Source organism: Bombus flavifrons, chromosome 2, assembly GCF_040668555.2.
Source record: "Bombus flavifrons isolate JBK064 chromosome 2, iyBomFlav1_principal, whole genome shotgun sequence".
Classification (NCBI taxonomy): domain Eukaryota; kingdom Metazoa; phylum Arthropoda; class Insecta; order Hymenoptera; family Apidae; genus Bombus; species Bombus flavifrons.
Window position 1 is genome coordinate 6957390 of NC_138443.1, and position 19054 is coordinate 6976443.

At 38.5% G+C, this 19054-nt stretch overlaps 1 protein-coding gene across 7 annotated transcripts; it reads right to left on the reverse strand.

Annotated features, from left to right (window-relative positions):
• Positions 1-7803: 7803 nt before the first annotated feature.
• LOC138189870 (large proline-rich protein BAG6) lies at positions 7804-15049 on the reverse strand. 7 transcript variants are annotated; one of them, XM_069132127.1, is made up of 21 exons: positions 14938-15049; positions 14592-14684; positions 13833-13953; positions 13544-13759; positions 13225-13420; positions 13036-13145; positions 12809-12959; positions 12612-12735; positions 12351-12545; positions 12074-12275; positions 11864-12004; positions 11573-11783; positions 11230-11483; positions 10991-11152; positions 10844-10925; positions 10632-10764; positions 10225-10531; positions 10006-10139; positions 9712-9921; positions 9523-9633; positions 7804-9452 (listed from the first exon to the last, which is right to left on the reverse strand). In XM_069132127.1, the coding sequence occupies exons 2-21, from the start codon at positions 14652-14654 to the stop codon at positions 9030-9032; spliced, it is 3546 nt and encodes a 1181-aa protein (XP_068988228.1). In that variant the 5' UTR covers positions 14655-14684; positions 14938-15049; the 3' UTR covers positions 7804-9029. The 7 variants fall into 7 exon arrangements, with proteins under 7 accessions (XP_068988228.1, XP_068988226.1, XP_068988229.1 ...); XM_069132125.1 differs by having other exon boundaries at positions 12357-12545; positions 13036-13154; XM_069132128.1 differs by having other exon boundaries at positions 11867-11998; positions 13036-13154.
• Between the last annotated feature and the right edge of the window lie 4005 nt (positions 15050-19054).

The window sequence follows — 19054 nt, forward strand, 5'->3', positions numbered from 1 at the left end:
CTGTGTACGCTTGCTCCCTGCCGTGTACGTGCAGTTGCCCGGTTGGAAAACGTGTTTATTGGTTAATTGCATCATTCTTGCCAAGTGCCCGGCTGCCAATTGGCTCGGCCATCAATCGCTACGCGCTGGGTACACGTCCGCTCGATATCCGGCGAAAGCATTTCGCTCTATACGCCACTCTGCAACGTATATACGTAGATATGTATACATATACACTTCGACCGACCACTCTTCTTAACGATCACCTTTTTCGACTGAAAAGTGGACGGGGATACGGTATGAGATTGGTTCGGTCTCTTGCGCGCAATCGACGCTGTTTTGTTACCTGGATAATTATCAGCGGCCGAATAAACCGATCATTGTCAGGTCGGTTTATGAAACGGGCCAATTTTGGCCCCGGCTTCGGCATCCACGGCAAACTTTAATCGAAATGATATTTATTCGAGCAATTTGACTAATTGACGACGCCGACCGATCGGACATGTAATTCGGATGGTTAAGTAAATTTGATCAGCGGCCCGACTGGGCATTGTTTTAAATGGGCATGGAGCAATAACGCATCAATCTCCGAGAAAACATTTACTCCTTAAGATGAATGGTACGATGGATTTAATGTCGGATGCTTTTTTGCTTTTTTTCGGATATAAGCTGCCACGCGAATATAATACGTAAAAATGAAATATTTTTTCGCTAGATAATACCTACATTTGTTGAAACATGTTCCCGTATCACTAATAACATTGAAATTAAAATTTAAGCGATCGTAAGGATAAAATTTCATCGACGTGGATTTAAAAAATCACACCTTAGTAAAACAGATTACTGTAGCATGGGAAATACCTGATCCTTAAATACAGAAAGATTAAGTTGTTCGAGCTTGCTCTTGTAGTAAGATTCTAACCGTGAATGGTTTAACTTTGATTCCGATTCACTCTACAAAACTGTGATCATTCGTCCATTTCGATAGCTCGCATATATGCACGGCGTTTCGGATAAAAACTTTAACGAAGATCGGTCAGTTTTGAAATTTATACGTATACATTGGCAATAGCTGCGGCGTGTGTTTGGAAAACGATCAAAAAATGATTTTCCGCGAAAACACCTATAACGCCGCGATCCGATGTGGACGTCACTATTTCCACGCTTCCTGATAACCGACACACCAGCATACTGATATCAGCTGGCCGCGAGCGCGAGAATTAATTGCCGAAGCGGCAATAGATCAAGCGGAAAGTTTTATCACCCGGCGCAACCGCACGGGTTAGGTCGCGTCCGCTTGCTACTGTTAAACGGAAAAGTTTCACGATCACCCTGGGATCTTTGGACCCGCCTTGCCTACTGCTCGGATTTGATATATGAAAAGTCATTAGAATCCTATCTGAAGGCGTTCGTACGGAACAAAGGCGGCTCGGTCGATAAAACCGGGGCAAAAAATAATTTCTGCCGCGTGTCGATAACGCGCGTATATACACAGTACGTACGGAAGTGGGGAAAAAGCGACGAAAAAGGGTATTCCTTTGGCTCGTAGAAAATGCTTTTTATCGTCCACGCTCCACCTGCGTTCCCGTTTTCCGTCGGCGAATGGGACAAAGGAAAACGAAAATGGAAAAAAGGAGGGGGCAACGACAAGAACGAGAAACAGACTATAATTTTTTAATATATTATCGTACTCCTTTTTTCCTCTTTTTATCGTGCTTTAATCATTTCCCTTTGTCAAACAACCGCAACGACGATAAACGCGCCCGCGGTTCATATATATACGCGAACACGGTCAGATAGCATACGGCTGAAATCGAAAAAACCGCGCGTTCTTTCGCGAGGTAACCTCTTAAACAGGGAACGCTCCGACTCCGACATTACGGTAAGTGCAAAATAAAAAAGGCCTGGCTACGGGTACGATATTAAAAAAAAAGAAAAAAGGAGAAAGGGGAGAAACGACGGGAGAAATCAGAAGGAGTGTTTTCGTCACGGCACCGAGGCGAGGAGAAATGACATTACATACCGTGAAGGCGCGATGCAGAAAAAGCTCTTGAGCTTCGAGCAACGCTTCGCGCCCGTCGACGACACCACACTAGTCGACTACACAGCAGCGCCGTCGTCGACGACTGCAAAAAACTGCTTGAAAAGCTTCAGGCTGCCTAGCTCGAATGATCGCTCGGATCCAAGGTACGCGATTATACGCGTATATACGATTGACGCGTGCAGCGAGCGTTTACGCGTTTAGAAGTGGCTCGTTCCTTCTCCACTGACTACGCCAACTCGAAAGACAATAGCGTAGAAATAACTCTATACGCGTCGACGACAGATGTAGCGACCATGACGCGACTATTTATGTGTTGATATCGAAGGTACATATGTGAAAATCGATTTCAATGAAATTTTTATGTGATAAAGGTTTTATTAGACAAGAGAAAATTCAATACATCACAAAATATAAACGGTTTAGCGATTTTCTGTCGAATTAGAGGCACAAATTCGTATTAAGTTGATGCTCGATCGAGCAAGTCTCGACAAATATCTACGATCTCGATACGGCGCGAACTTTAATTTGACGAAACGTCGTGCCCAATCTTTTCTACGCCATTGGACACTCGCTACGAATTACGTATACAGATACAGACTCGCGCATACGTACATGAGCCCATTGGGACTGTGGCTAGCAAGAAGGGTGATCTTTCGAAGGTTTACGAATACACGGCATTGAAATATATATGTATACATACAGACGTAACGGTACGTCCCGGGAAAACTGTCAACTCCATCTATAGCCTATGGAAAATCATGAAGCACGCTTCTGTTTCACCGTAGAATCAAAGACGCGACAATAGTTTTCCGATGCGGCGGTCTATTTACGACGCCAGGAACGGTAAAGTTCTTCGAGTTGCTACTACGTTGCGGTCCTATGCACTGGTTAATAACAAACACCGCGAACTGTTCTCTCCCTCCCATAAAAACTGATCGTCGAGACGAGAGATACGGAGCGACGAGTTCTTTGGAGTGCGTAAAGTACCAAGGGTAACGCGCGTGCTAAAAGGACAGTCTCGGTGAAAGAGGAACAGAAGGAAAAAGAGGAAGAAAGAGCGAGATTGAGAGCGCGCAACTCTCCTCTCGCGGTGAGGAACAACGTTTCGATTCGTCTTTTAGCGTGCCGATGATCGTCGAGACGCCTTCGCTGCCGCAAAACCATAATTCCCTATTGGCGAGAAGAAACCTCGGCCGCTTCTGACGACCTCGGTTACTTTTCATCCGTCAAAATTCAACGGGCGCAGACACAGCGGTATGTTGAGACGCGTAAAGAAGGAACGAGGGACACCGATAGTGGAGGGACGAAGATGAAAGAAAAGGAAAGGGGGATGGAGTGTATCGCCTGCCAAACAAGGACAGACGGTCGAACACGGTACACGGCGCGAAATGCTCTTCACTGATTTCCTTCTCTAAATATGGCCGCCTTCGTACATCCTCTCTTTCTCTATACCGGTGCGGCTGGTGCACCCCCTTCCGATAACCACCCATAACCGCCCCTGCTTGCCCGAGGTTCTACTTGATTGCCAAGGCGTCTTAACCTCGGCCTCGGTTTGTCCGCGCGGACTTTCTCTACGTTTGCACGATGAAAAAGCACCGTGTCAGCCTATAAGAGACGCGAGCCAACCACAGCAACCAACCTGGGCGCAGAAAAATGCGAGGCGACGCCCAGTGGGCGAATAAAGAGGCGTAATCGAGAACGAAAAAGGCCAATCCTGCCGGAAGAGCGCAGTAACTCCGACCAACTGGCTTCCATATGGAACGCGCTGACAGCCGTTCGTTAAGTCCGCGCGGACTGTTTCCCCAACCTTTATTATGCCTTTCTACGCGCCAGTATACGTGTGTATAGACACGGCTACAAGCGAGCGCGGCCTATACTCCCGCTGGTCTCCTCGAGTTCCGCACTATGGGTAGGGGTCGAAGAAGGAAGAGGGTACGACCCCAGGGGTCGCAGAAGAAAGAAGAAAGAGATGGCAGGGACGGTCACCAAATGAACGAACATTTCCGTGGCACGGACCACGAAAAACGTTCGAACGCAGAGAATAGCGTTGCTCGGTGATTGTCGTGCGCTAGTAGTGGTGATAGTTGCGATATTGGTAGTAGTGCGCCACTCGCATAGTCAGCCCACTCCACACGGACTAGTCCAGCCAATTAATACCAACGCCTTTCGCTCCCAGACTCCGAAAAATCCTCTTGTTCCTAGCCGCGACAACGAGCAGCCGGAGGTCCATTCGATGATATCGTTCCTGGTAGCCCAACCGTTTCGTTGACAAGTGCAACGAAGGTGTTATCCCTCCGTGAAAAAGTTTCGTCGAATTACTGGACGTCGCGGCCCCACCTATATATATATATATATATCTATATGTATGTATGTATATATACAATTTCATACCTATATGTATATATACAATTTCAATACACTATATATGCTTCTCAACTGTTTTCTGTTCTAGGATACCGTCGTAGATTTATTCGAGTCGAGAAGAACACCGAGTTATCGATCTTATTGCATTACAAAGGGATGCTATGTATTATGCTTATTATTTTTCTCTAAACGCAACTATATAAAGAGAAGGAAAAAATGTGTAGGGAAATTTATGAAAAATTTATTTCTTGTTGCAAATGAAATTGCTCGTATATACATATTCTATCTCATGAAACTGTGCGAACATCGATACGGCGTATTAAGAGATTACAATGCGGCAGATCTATAGGTTAATTCTCGAACGAACGAGTCTGCGTTTCGACGAGCTTTCTGGTTAGATGGTTTATAGTGTTTAACTTAAAATGGACCATGTAAATATGTATCTCGTTCGACCAAATAAAAAAATATTTCATATGCAATTTAAATGATATCGAGGGACAAATACAATGCAAAAAAATATTTTTGTTCCAAGATTATCATTTTCGGAGCTTTCAAAACTACCGATGTTTTTAATATATACATATAAATTTATATTTACTGTCTTTCCTTCTATGTTGCAGCTGTTACATTAAATTTTATTTGGAGATATGTAATACCACGACCTTGAAATAACCTTTGACACTTATAACTAAAGGTCAAACATGACATCTATTTCCATTGAAATCACAAACTTCGACAATGACGGAAGACAACATATGTATTATGCATGTAAACAAAACTTGTTTACTATAATACCACAAATATCAGACAGTTCGTCATTGTATTGATAAACTATTCATAATGCGTTACTCGAAAGAAGAGAAAATTAATGTGATTTTCATTTGCAACAAGAATTTCTCTAAAGAAAGAAATATTTAGGTGATTCGTTTTAGGCGAGAAGAACACGTTATATCCGATAATGTCGAAAAATAATATTAATAAAAGTTTGAGAATAATTGCGTCGTGTCGATGCCAGATATACATATGTATAACGAATGCACGCCGCCGACGCGGCCAATTATATCGTTACGAGTGTATTTACGAATGCGGCTACATGTGGATGGCCTATTTTGGCGACCTCTCACGCTCATTGACGGAATCGCGAAAAATCGACACGGTCGGCCACGATGCGCGAAACGACATATGAACGATTGAAAATAAAACGAAAGGAAAACTAAAACATACACCCACCAACGTATACACACATACACGCTGTTGGCTTCCTCGTTATTATGAAGAGCAACGAACGAGCGAGACTGGCGGATATATTTGACGTATCAATAAATTATAATGAATTTTGGCACATGGAATGTTAACAGGCGCGCGTGTTCATAAAATTTCGTATGCGCTTATGACGGAGCATCCATAACAACCTGTGTCAATGCACAGCGTTTTGGTTCTGATATTTAAGGGAATTCGAATATATTTCGTTGAAATGTCCGAATTAAATTAATAATCGACTTTACTACCGGATCCGATTTATTAGCATGCTTCTGTTATACATAAAATTCCACTTATCCCTTTCTTTTTCCCTTCTTTTCCTCTACGGAAATTTCGTCCCCTCTCCCGCCTTCACGCCTCGTTCCCTCTTCCTTCTCCTCCTCTTCCTCGCTCCGAGCTCTTTCGCCAGAGATTTCGATCGATCGTTTTCAATGCGGTGTCATTTCAACGAGAGCCACGACAAGCGAACACTCTCGACGCTTAACGATCGTTTTATAAAATGACGTGACCCTCGTAATTTCATTATGCCTTAATCCAACGAACGCTCGCGTTGCGGCGGGCGAAAAAGAGAAACTGCCCGCCACGCTCGCTGAAACGAGACCGAGCAACAGGGCAGAAGGATGTGGGAGTTAGGATGGTGAAAAGCTGAAAAAAGGGAGGGACGGTAGTAGGAACCTCTCCTCGATATTCAAGAGTGGCACTCGCAATATTAACGAGCGCCTATTAGCGAGTGGCAACTGGTAGAGGAAGGGAAATTCATTTTCCTTTTTCTTCTTTTAATCGTTCCTTTTTTCTTTTTTTTTTTTACTAAATATGAGAGGAGTCTGCGCGAACCATCACTCCACCCTTTCCATTAAATCATCCAGTCCCTTTTACTTTCATTTTCTTTCACCAGACTGTTTCCAAATTTCGTTTCATTCCTGAATTGCATCTCGTCACGTGACGATCTACAAACTATGTATGTACGTATAATGCGATTGAGGTTAACAAGATTACGTTATCGAATGAGAAAATCGTATTTCGGAAAAATATAATAATATACCTGGTAATCGTGTTAGAATTGTTACAAGAAAGAGATCGCAGAGAATTCAGATTCTAGTTTAATTTTAAAACACGGCAAGGAAGCGTTGATTTCATTATCTGCGTTTACCTGTACGCGATAAGTGATTTATCGCGTCTTAACGCATCGAACGTTTACATTGGTCTGGTTATCGCGAATAAACAATTAACATCGCAAAACAATCTAACGCGTTGTTTCGACGATAAACGTTTTAAATCTCCGATAAAGTTGGGCATAATACTTTCAACCTTTCGAGTGGTCGGCCAAAACCGATCGGATCCGATTCGATCAGCTTTCATGCCTCGAAATCCCGACGATTAGCGATCGATATTGTCTTATTGTGTGCACACAATCCGGTTTATAGTCGATTTGTTTGAAAAACGTTTTCGCGCCGTTTTACATAACGCGATAGTGTTGTTAAATATTTGCTCTGTACACATCAACGATATGTTCATCTGTGAAATCCTGATCAGTCCTGTAAACGATAGATGCGGCAAAATATAGATATTTCAAATCGTTTTGTTATTAGTTATTGCATAGTAAAAACTACGTAGTTGCAATCCTTGCGACTTTACCGAGATAGCGTTATGACGTATATTAACAAATCCGTTTCCATGAAACCAATTGCGGTTGTTTATTGGCCGACAAGTAGTATTCTCAAGTATGTTTCAACAAATCAACACATTACGGTACTTCCCGCGCCCCGCTAATCGTAAAAATACATTGTCCATGTTTCTACATACGGTCGGATGAAGTGCCTACACTTATGGCTGACTCGTAAATCGCGAAATCACGGACTAATCGTGTCGTAAATATTCAGAAGGAGAATGGGCAAAGTAATCCGGAAAACATGTACGAGCAGGTACAGTAGGGACTTCGAAGTTGTTGAAAAAAATTACAGTTGGATGAATCATAATTGTTAATGTAGAGATATTACAGTAGATGAAACTGCCAATTTGATAATTAATATTTATCATGTAATGTCAAAAATTTTAATTACGCAGAACAAGCTCTGAGGCTCTACAATTGATTACTTCGTATACATAAAATCTTACCTATTTTTTATATAAATATGCAGTAATTCTAGCAAAATAAAAACATATGGATACATATTTTATTTCTATTCCTATTTTGATATTTTTAATATTAATTAAACAATACAGACTTTCAAATTTAAAATCACATTCACATGAAATTACTTCAATTACTTTATTAACATTATATACGATCTATCAAATATTCATACGATATCCCTTAACATTAATACGAACGTATAATTTGGAATTATCCTTTCTTTTCATTAGGCTATTAGATTCTTTTCCATGATTAAAACTGATGAAATTCGGTTGCAAGTTAAATATGATTAAAATCATTCCTTATATAGGTTGCCAAAATTGTACATAAAATACGATTCCTTCATTTGTATAAAAATTCTGCTTCTGAATCATTCAGTGTGACGCTTCACAACCAAAATTAATTATCTACATAAATTACAAAGAGACATGTTACTTAGTTGTTTATAACGTATTATTCAACAAAGCTTATGTGGTACAAACTATAGCCTTAGATAATTCTGATTATAATGAAACGTACTAAATTGTGTCTAATCAACTTTCTTTTTTTCTCAGCCACCACTACGAGTAACTCTGTAGTTATTCCTTTTCTTCACAAATCAAATATGGAACTACAGGATAGTACAATTAATATTGATCGGTAGTATCATCGTTATTAAAAGGATATTTTAATATCGACAACACTTAAATAGCGCACAATATGCATAGGTCGCAAGATAATACATATTACCATCTGTATAATACCTACACAGGTGTCGTTCGATTAAGAATAATACATTTCATTTGCATAACAATAATTCTACAGAAAACGCAGTTTAATATGAAAGAAGTATTTTAATTATAGTGTCAGATTGGGGTCACTCGATGCTTAGAGTACAATGAGAGAGCAAGTGTAGCCAGATTTCTGCAATTTTTAATATAGCGTTAATAATAAACGTATAGTGTTAATTGTTTAACATATTTATGTATCGAAAAGTCAATGGTACTTTTTGTAAAATTACCAGCTATATCGGTTAAACAAATTGTGTATAGTGTGATATTTGAAAACATTTGGTATTTATAAAAATCATCGCACTGCGTTAAACTGACACATACAATCATAAGAGTTAATAATATTTGTGATTACATGTTAAGAATATATCTTTGTATTCCTTGGTCATCGCAATTTCTCAATTTTTTTTTAGACACTACCTGGTTTCTCCTTTATAAATACTCTAAGCCATTACGAACTGCTTTCTCCTTGTAATCATTATTTTGGCGGTCTATCTTGATCAGCAAAATATTTTGTCGCATTAGGAAAACGCAGAGGATCCGGAAAATCTGGTGTTCCCAATCTATGCGGATTCAAGCAGTCTCTAATTGCTTGACCAAACGCACGTCTAACTCCAGGATCTACAGCTACAGCAATTGCAGCACCTTCAACTTCTTCAACGCCTGCTCGAGTTACACCTTCTCTCACTAAACGTTCCATAGACGCCGCTATCGCTGAATGATTGGGAGTAGGACTAACTAATAATCGTGGCTTTTGCTGTTCAATAAGCTTACGCCGTTTAGTAGGTAGTGTACCTAAATAAGCATCACTAAGTGTTGCTACACCCCCGTTTGTTATTCCTTGCATTTGTAGTTGGCGTCGTTGTCGTAGACCATCTCGAGCAATTATTGGTACCCAATCCTAAAATGGACAATTTTTTATAACATTGTTTACAATACAAATTCATATACATAGATAGATGTATACATACTGAAGGTAATGCTTCATGACCTGGGAACGTTTCTGGAATTTCTTCTCTATCTTCTGGTAGAGAAGATGCTTCAAATGTTGTTCTTTCTTGTACAGTTTCTGTTTCCATGGGCTGGAATCATATCTAATTGTTAGACTTATTTCATTTCCACATTAAAACTGCAGAAGTATGTATGTATGTGTAACTCGCCTCTGTTTCCGATTGTGTTTGCGAAGGTTGATGCGCTGGGGCTGAAGGAACCGATGTTGCTTCGGAAGGTGCATTTTTGTATATTAAAAGCGGGACAATTTCTGAATCTGGAGGTTGTGTAACTCGTAAAGAATAAGTACGGAACTGAGCAATAAATGCATTCAGCACCCACCGACGTACTGTAGGATGAATACTCCCTAACATTTCAGTCTATTTGAAAAATCGAAGATCATCAATTATTAAAGTATGAAAAATATGCAAATTATAATGGATTCAATGAGACATGTAACATACCACAAAACGTGATGCAATTACTTCTAATCCTCCCTGTCCGCCACGAATAGAGTATCGAAGTACAGCACATAATTGCTTACCCATATTATTTACAATATTGAAAATTTCTTGCCCGAATCTAGTATCATCAATATCTAGGAAAAACAAACTTATATTGTCTTATAATTGAGATTTAAAATTAAATATTTTACAGAATACATTTTACACAATGTCACATACCATTATTAAATAGATGTTCTAATATATCTTTAATATGACGGCGAAGTAGTGCTTCAACAGTAGCACAAATGTCTACTTGTTGACCGTTTCTAGTACTAGCTGCTTCTTCTTCTGCGTTTAATAAAGACTGGAAATGTGGTCTTAACTGTGATAACAATCGTTCAGTAGCTTGCTCCTGAAGTGTTTCCGGTGCAACGTTTGGGAAAGAGTACTGGAGGAATTCTTGTAATGGTCTTCTAAGATGAGAAATTGGTTCTGACTGACCAATTCGTAATCTTATTAAACCTTCTAATGTCATATTCTGTACCTAAAAAATTAATATATACGCACATATATATATATATATAAATATATACACATAAATTTCACTTACCATCATATATAAATTTCATAAAAATGTTTCTTACCACTAGGACAGATAAATTCACGAGGAAATTTTCTGCAGTTTCTGAGTCTTGAGACGTGAAAAGACTCATTTGGATACCTCTACGTTCTAACAAGTCCGCAAGAGTTAGATCACCCCCAGTAGCATTACCAGTACTAATAGTGAAAAATGATAAGAATTTATATTTTACTTAACGAATAAATGTCTCAAGTATTCTGCAAATAATATGCATACCTATTTCCAATAATTCCTACGCGAATATTTCCACCAGTACGTATCTGCACCATACTCCCCAGACCTTCGGGTGAGTTAGAATCTAACAGCAAAAATGATGCAGATTTTAATTTAAAACGTGTCAAAAACAGTTTAACGAATACTTACTGTTAATATTGACACTGATATTAGCCTGTGGTTGACCAACCCTACCTCCTAAAATTTGTTGTTGTAAGTACATTAACGGATCGTAGATCGCACTTGTTTGTGACGTCGTTGATGCTGTAGTATTTGTAGAGCTGGTATTGCTAGTAGCACTTGAAGTTGTCGCTGTAATATAACAAAATGATTTTATAGGGTAATAGTTAACAAATAACAATTATTTAATATTTACTTAAATTATATACCTGTTTGCGCCTGGGATGGTGTTTCAGGCGTAGTTTGAGTTCGTGTTGCCTGCGACGTAGATGAAGCAACACTAGGAGTTGTAGTCGAGGTGCGACGAATATGATGCGAATTACAAGAAAGGAATGGATCAAAATCAAATGCTTGCCCTATACTCATTCCAACACCTAAAGGATGAGTCTGTTGATGGAATACGTGTGGACGCGACGTACTTCTAGTTTGTGTTGCTGTGGTAGGATGAGTACCAACATTGCTTCTATAATAATATGTAAGGAATATTAAATTCACATTAGAAACATAGGTGTATAAATTATTCGTATTATGTAAAAGTAATGATTAACATACCGTGCCTGCGTACTTTGCCCAGCATTTGTGTTCCCACTATCAAGTGACGCGGAAGTTAATTGGCTTGCTGTTAGAGGATTTCGGGTTATAATTCTTGTGTTAGCTGGACCACCTTGTACCATATGACCAGCAACAGCTTGCATCAAATTTCGTATGAAATCAGGCGGAGGAGCTGAGCCCCAATATCCACCAGTGCTACCATCCATTCTCCCTATAAATTGTAAAATAATAAACGAATATAAATGACAATTGAGCTTGAATCATAGTATTAAAACTATTAGTAGGCCATACCACCATTATTATTATTGTTGTTGCTATTATTATTATTTTCACCAGCTTGAGGCTGTTCACTTCCAGGTGGAGCATCTATGTTACTTTCAGGACTAACTTCCATTAATACTTCAACATTATTTGGTAAGTTAAACACTGTTCCTATAACATAATTCTAATTGTTTTATCTAAATAATTTACTTTTTTAGACGCAAAAGAACTTATACCTACCAAACGGAGATTGTGTTGAATCTAATTGTGGTTGTTGTTGTTCAGCTTGTTGTTGAGTACTAGATTCTGATTCTTGTCGTTGATTGGCATCATCAGTATTAGCTTCATTTGTTTCTGCTTGCGTAGGTGTACTTGCAGATTCCCCATTTTCTTCATTACCATTATTATTATTTGCATTACGACCGTGTAAACTAATGTGTGCCTGGTAGAAACATGATATAAAATAATTTTATTACACCTGGAACAAAATTTAAATACTATTGTTATTCATCCTCACCTCTACCTGGATTGGTATACCGGGCTGCAAAATAGCTGAATGTTGAATAATAATTGGTCTACATCGCAAGTTCCTGGGCGGTTGTTGACTCATATCAACAATTATGTCGCTTAAAGCATGACAGGCATGCGACATATAATGCAAGCATTCACTTACACCATTCACAAATGTTTGAGTTTCTTCAATGCGTCTTTCCTAAACATAAATGATTTTTTCATTTCAAATTACTCATATCCATATTTATGAACATTATTTACTTACACCTGGATGTAATGAAGGATCATCACGCATAAGTTTACAATAACGTTCTGTATGCGGTCGTAAACGAGATTGTGTATCAATTAATAGGTCCAATAATTCTGCCAATTGTGGAGGTCGTGGAAGTCTAAAAATAATAGATTTATGAATTATGTAATAGAACATCATATTATACATATATAACTATACAGGATCCCTACTGTGGTGATGGTCGTCGATTGGATTGGTCGTCATTATTTGATGTAGAACCTTGTTGTTCAGATTGTGATTGTTGTAGATGTTGTGTATCTGCTTGATTTTCCTCATTAGTTTCATTTGCTGGTCTTGATTCAGCATTTTCATCATTGTTTCCTATGTTCATAGTTATCAGTTATATGTAATAATTTATACTCAATCTTTTTATTCTTAATACGCTTTATATACAAACCTCTAAGTAATGTAACGTTGTTTGCACCAACTGCAGATAAGGCAGCTGCTATAGCAGCTGCAGCAGCCTCTGCCAACCGGGCGCCACCATTTGTTGCATTTTCATTATTACTGAAAAGGCTAAATAATTTATCAATTTATTTTACTACTTTCCACAGTAATTACTAAATTTCTTTTTTCTTTTACTTACTACTGTTCCGCATCCAACTCTGACTCCTGCATGAGTTGACTAAATGGTGGTCGATTATTTTCAGATGCAGAGAGATTTGCGGAATTAGAGGGGCTCTCGAGTCGATCCATAAGACGATTTGCGCGTTCAAGCATGTGTCTTGCAGCAATTAATCGACCATTAGATAAGCTGTTGCTGAATTGAGGTACTGGCAACCCTTTTAAATGAAATAAAAAAACTCTAAGAAAAAATCTCTGTAGAAAAAATATAAGTAAAATAATGAAAAGATCCGAAAATTTTGAAATTATATATTATATCAGACATATATTAGATCTAATACCATGTCCTTCCACAATTTCAGCTGGTACTGACATTGCACCCAAATACATAGCATTACCATGCATTTGAGCACGAGTGAGTCGGTAATGTGTTCTTTGTGGATTTTGCCACATTTGTGATCCATGATTCTGACCTTGACTTTGGCCTCCGTCATTTCCACGTTGACCAGGTTGAGGTGGTGCACGTTGTACCAAATGTATAACTTTTCCATTAACATCTAAATTGTAAAATAATTTAAATCAATAATGTCCTTTACTTTATATTTGTAAATGTAATACAAACTTCTTTACCATAATCATTTAATTTTTTCTCATCTTGAAGGACTCTACCGCAATAAATAAGTCTTTGTGAATCTGCTGGTACTGCCACTGTTTCTGCTATATATTCTTTGAAACCTCGAACTGTAATTTGCTATATAAAAAATCTAAGTCATTTTTTCTCTTTTAGTCTTTTGCAACTTTTACTTTAATAACATATAACAACAGTTTATAGTGACAGTTCCAAATCTATTAAGAAATACTGTCTTGATATAATTATACAAAAACATTAAAGTATATTTCATATTAATATTTCACATTCATCAGTATTGTTACATCATGGTTGATATTTTCAATTATTTCTACCAATAGTACAATATTATTTACATTAGGAATATGAGATATATAAAAAAGATATTATAATTTTATGTAGTATTATATTTATATTCATTATACAACAATGTTCTTAAATCTAATAATAAATACCGAAGATATCAAAAATTTGGTATAAAAATTAGAAGATTATAAATCATAAAAATATTTACAGAAATAACCTCAAAATAATGTCGCTATAAAATAACAATGACTAGTGAATATTCTAAATGAAAAAAATTCACATCTATAATAATTATTCCTAACGTATAGTATAGAATAATATAAAAATAGAAATATGAGTAAGTACATAAATAATCATGAAGCATGCTATTAAAAGCATTATAATCAACAATAATGTTAATTATAAACATAGAGAATAGAAATTCTTTATATGAAAATGGCAAAAAAATTACTTACATCGTCTTCCAAGGAGAAAGTATGATTTTGTGAATCCAAAGTCTTTACCGTAAGGTCAATCATTGTCAGACTGCTTTAACAGCTACAGTAGAACTGAAATTCGAGAAAATGAACAATAGTATTAGGACGAAGGTGCGTAATATAGAATCGACTTCTACACTCACGCAGGCACGCAGATCAAGACTGTAAACGACACTTGATTACTACCGAGGAGAAATATTCGATATCTAAAGTACGAAAAAATAGTTAATCCTAATACAAATCGACTCGAAGATATAAAGAAGTTACATAAATAGATTCTAAAACTCTGTTCTTATCGTATAATGGTTTTTTTTAATGAACCCACCGATGAAATTTTACAGTAACGATATGACACGATACACGTTATTTTACCCAGAATTCGCTGTAACGGCGACCCCACAAGCGTTGCCAATACATTGGTTCAATTATTCCCTAGATAGAACACGATCCAGAATTGATAAAAATCATATTTCTGCAGTACCTACCTATCTTGATATTCCCCCGATATCTGCTAGATGACACCAGCAAGGTAAATAAACGACAAAATACGAATCAATCACTGGTCTCATCGATTTGAATTAACGTATCATAATTTAACACCAACTTTAATCATAAAATAACTCGTTAGTGAAGAATAATGACAAAAAAATACATATGTGTTAATAAAAGTTTTGGTACTATATATTAAATTAATACTATATTGTCTAAACAAGGTGTTTATACAAAATATCTTGCGTGTAAGTTATCTGCATTGTACATTTGGTATTTTCTTTTTAAAAATAATAATCTTGTCGATAAATGAAATTACCCCCGACGGCTTTCTTTTATAGATGCTTACATGATTCGATTGATATTCACACATTACACTACAAATACAGAAGAAAAATATTTGAATCTAAACATTTTATTTCTACCAGCTCGAAACATAGAGAGGAAGTTGAAAGAAAAAAGAATGGCATTGTCGCAGTAATCATTTATGTCTTACAAAATCTTCCAAATGCATGTTACGAATTCATTTACTTTCGATCGTGTTTGTACCTTAAGGTGTCGCTTTGAGATGCGAGGTCGAAGAATATCGAACATTCGAAACATCTGTATTGATCTGTAACCAGTAACACCGATCTTCTGTATCTTGTCGCAGTCAGATGAAAATAATTCGAGCGTTACCAACGGATACATATCGAAAGCGAGGCATCGCCTCGCCATGGACTTCGCGTGATCCGACACGAAGATGAAAAAGAGAAGCAGAGAAGACTCATGGCAAGCCGATCGCATTATTCAGATTAGGGCATCGACTGAGCCACGCGAGTATGCGAGTACGCGCGTTTCTTTGTATGCGTATACACGTGTACATACTTATATCGGTGGAAGATAATACGGTCGATCGTGCACCACAGAAGAATGTTAATGGTGCTTCAGTTTTGTATGCAGGAAGTGACGGCGCGTCCCGTCTCATACCGTAGCGGGTCCCGGCGCCCCAACGTCCGAGCAGAAAAAGGCACAATAAGACTAATAGAAGTGAAAAACCAAGAGATTCACCCGTTCCCGTGTTGGAGGAAGGAAAGAGAGATGCTCCTTTAAATCCCATCATAAACACACATAGCCAGAGGCTCTCAACATTCCTCAAAAATCGAATATTTACACGAACTATCGTAATTTTCAATCCTCAATTTGATAAGCTTGATATCTTCGATCCGACGCTTTTGTGATCTATATGTGATTATGGTAAGATTTGGCTACTAGGGATTAACGCACAAATGGTTTTAATATTATATCTTTTATGACTAAAATATGCTTAGATCGACCAATCATCGGTGATTCTATAGAGAAGAAAATTTCTTATACTTGTTTGTCTTAATCGCAGAAACTTGCGATTTTCTATTTTGTTATTTCCATAAAATTAGCGGTGGCGAATGTGTTGATAGAATATTTCTAAATAATAACGTATGGTTCATGTCACCTGATTATGTAGGTAGTGCATTTAATTATAGCAATATGAGCTTAATGTATTTGGTTAATGCATTTCTTGGATCGAGAATGAAGACCGCTGCATCAATGCAGTGACAGAAAAAGTAAGGGTTATATGTTGGCCCTATGGAACAAGAAATAAACAGGCGCCAGCCAAAGTTGCAGCTTCGTAATGATGTAGCTATCTCGATTTAACATGCCTCGCGGTCTTGCCCGTTAGTACATACTTAACTTGCTTTACTAGTGTGAGCTTCGCCGTTCTTAGCATAACTTAACCCGGCTCCGTTTCCTTTACTGCTAATAATAATGATAGAATGAAACGAGAGGCGACGAAGAAACGAAAAGGAACATTGCCCAAGTGAGAGGTAATACAGGAAGGAAACGAAGAATACAGAAGAAGAGGGTATTGTCAACAAAACAAGAGTTCTTATGATATATAAAATCGAAATAAAACGAACTGATCTTTAGGACTAATACTTGAAACTCATCAAGTACCAAGATTGTCATTCAAATCATGTTGTTGCTCTTCGATATGTACCGATTTCGCTAGCACTCGACACGAGCGATATTAGAGTACATATCTGTTTGATTAATAGTTACGGCGATTCATCAAGTCAAGAGTATATACATGCACACATACACACGTATCATCATCTATACACGTATCTGGACACGTATACGCAGATAGAACTGGCATGCTCCACATAGATACTGGTTTGAAACGAATCCTACAAAGAATTCAAAATACCAACTTAGCATTGACTATCTCGCGCTACCTTAATGCTTTTATATCCTCTAAACTGCTACTGGCTACTGCCTCCTTTCTCATCCTCTTTCTTCCTTCCAGTCGTTCCTCTTTCACGACAAGAAAACGAGGAGTTCGCGTGCGTGTCTTGAAGCTATGCAACAGGGAGAGATCCAGGGAAGCTGGTACGAGAGATAAACCAATACCGAGGCCGGTAGCGAGCAGTGCGTGACACGTTGAACCGTGTGTACTGTGTGTGTTGGCGCCAGGCCGCATTCTCGCATTCGTTAACTAACACATCGAGTTAAGTCCCTCCGCAGCTCGTGCCTTGTTCTCCCTCGCCTTCCCCTACCTCCATCATCTCCACCTCCTCCTCACCAACCCTCTACCCCGTCCCGGGAACCCTTCGCGATATTAAGAGCGGTCACGGATCCCAAATTTGCCATCCGTAGAGAGGCGGGACACCGATTTGTCCTCGTCCCGTTTGCACGCCACCGGTACGTGGTAAGATGACCGGTTTCTACTGGTGTACATCGGTCGCCAATCGTGTTTCGGAACAAAGTGGTTCTCCAGAGGAGACTACATCCGTGTCCAGCTATCGAAACTTATTGTCTCGGGTGATTATCAATCGTGATATCGTTTCATCCTTGAAACCCGATGACGCACGTTGATCGACTCCGAAGACGGAGTTACGGTAGAGTATATTAAACAATAAAACGCGAACTGCCTCGCTTATTCCTTGTATATTTTATGCGCAACTTTTTCCACTTCTTCAAGTATTTTCTCGTTTATCTTTGTGGTCAAGGCGAGTTCCATTTAAAAAAGCTTCTTCGACAGATATTCATGGGACATTAATGATACGAAGCGGGGACACAGAGTCGTGCCCAGAAGTTCCTTTCTTCTCTCATCGAGGAAAAGCGCGATGATGCATCGTGTCAATGGAATTCATAGAAACCGGTCGGTGAAAACGCGAGCCGCGCGGATCGTGAGATTGTATTTACTGTCGCTTCAATGATCCACGGAGAGACGACCGTCGAGGTCGGTAATTAATCTGTATCAGTTTACAATGAACGAAAGAGAGCGTTGAAAGATCGCTTGTAATCAATATTAATTACTAATCAATAAGCGAAGTGAATCACGAATTGAGGAATTTTTCCCGTTTAGTAAAAATTGTTGATTTAATGGCATAAAAATGAATAAGTTGATGACAAATTAAAACATCAATTAAAGTATTGCGTAATTTTACAGCGCAGCGGATAAGGAGCTTCGAGAGACGATAAAAGAATCGAACGTTATCGCACGAATTAGTAATGGTTATTGTACCTGAGATGCTATTGCAGGAACCAGTGGCAGGACCGTGAACCGCGTTAAACATCGTGTAAAAGGTGAGAGGCGTGTACCAAGTTGATATATATATTGTTAGCTGTATCGATTTCTTGCCGTGTCTACGTTTACAAAGATCTGTAGCTTGACAGTGAAAACGATAACGGAGAATGACGAAAACGACGAAGAGAGGATCGAGAATTTCAACGGATTAACATTCCAGCAGCGTTCCTAACCACTTCGAAATTCATCGTGACAACGCGAACGATAAGAAGAATCTATAAGAAGAATCAGGCGAAGCTTTTTAATGGTTTTTGATCAGCTCGAAGTCTACCTTGTCACCAAACACGATAAGAGATACAACAATGTTAACAATGGTAAAAAATGACGAGTATCACTGACTTTA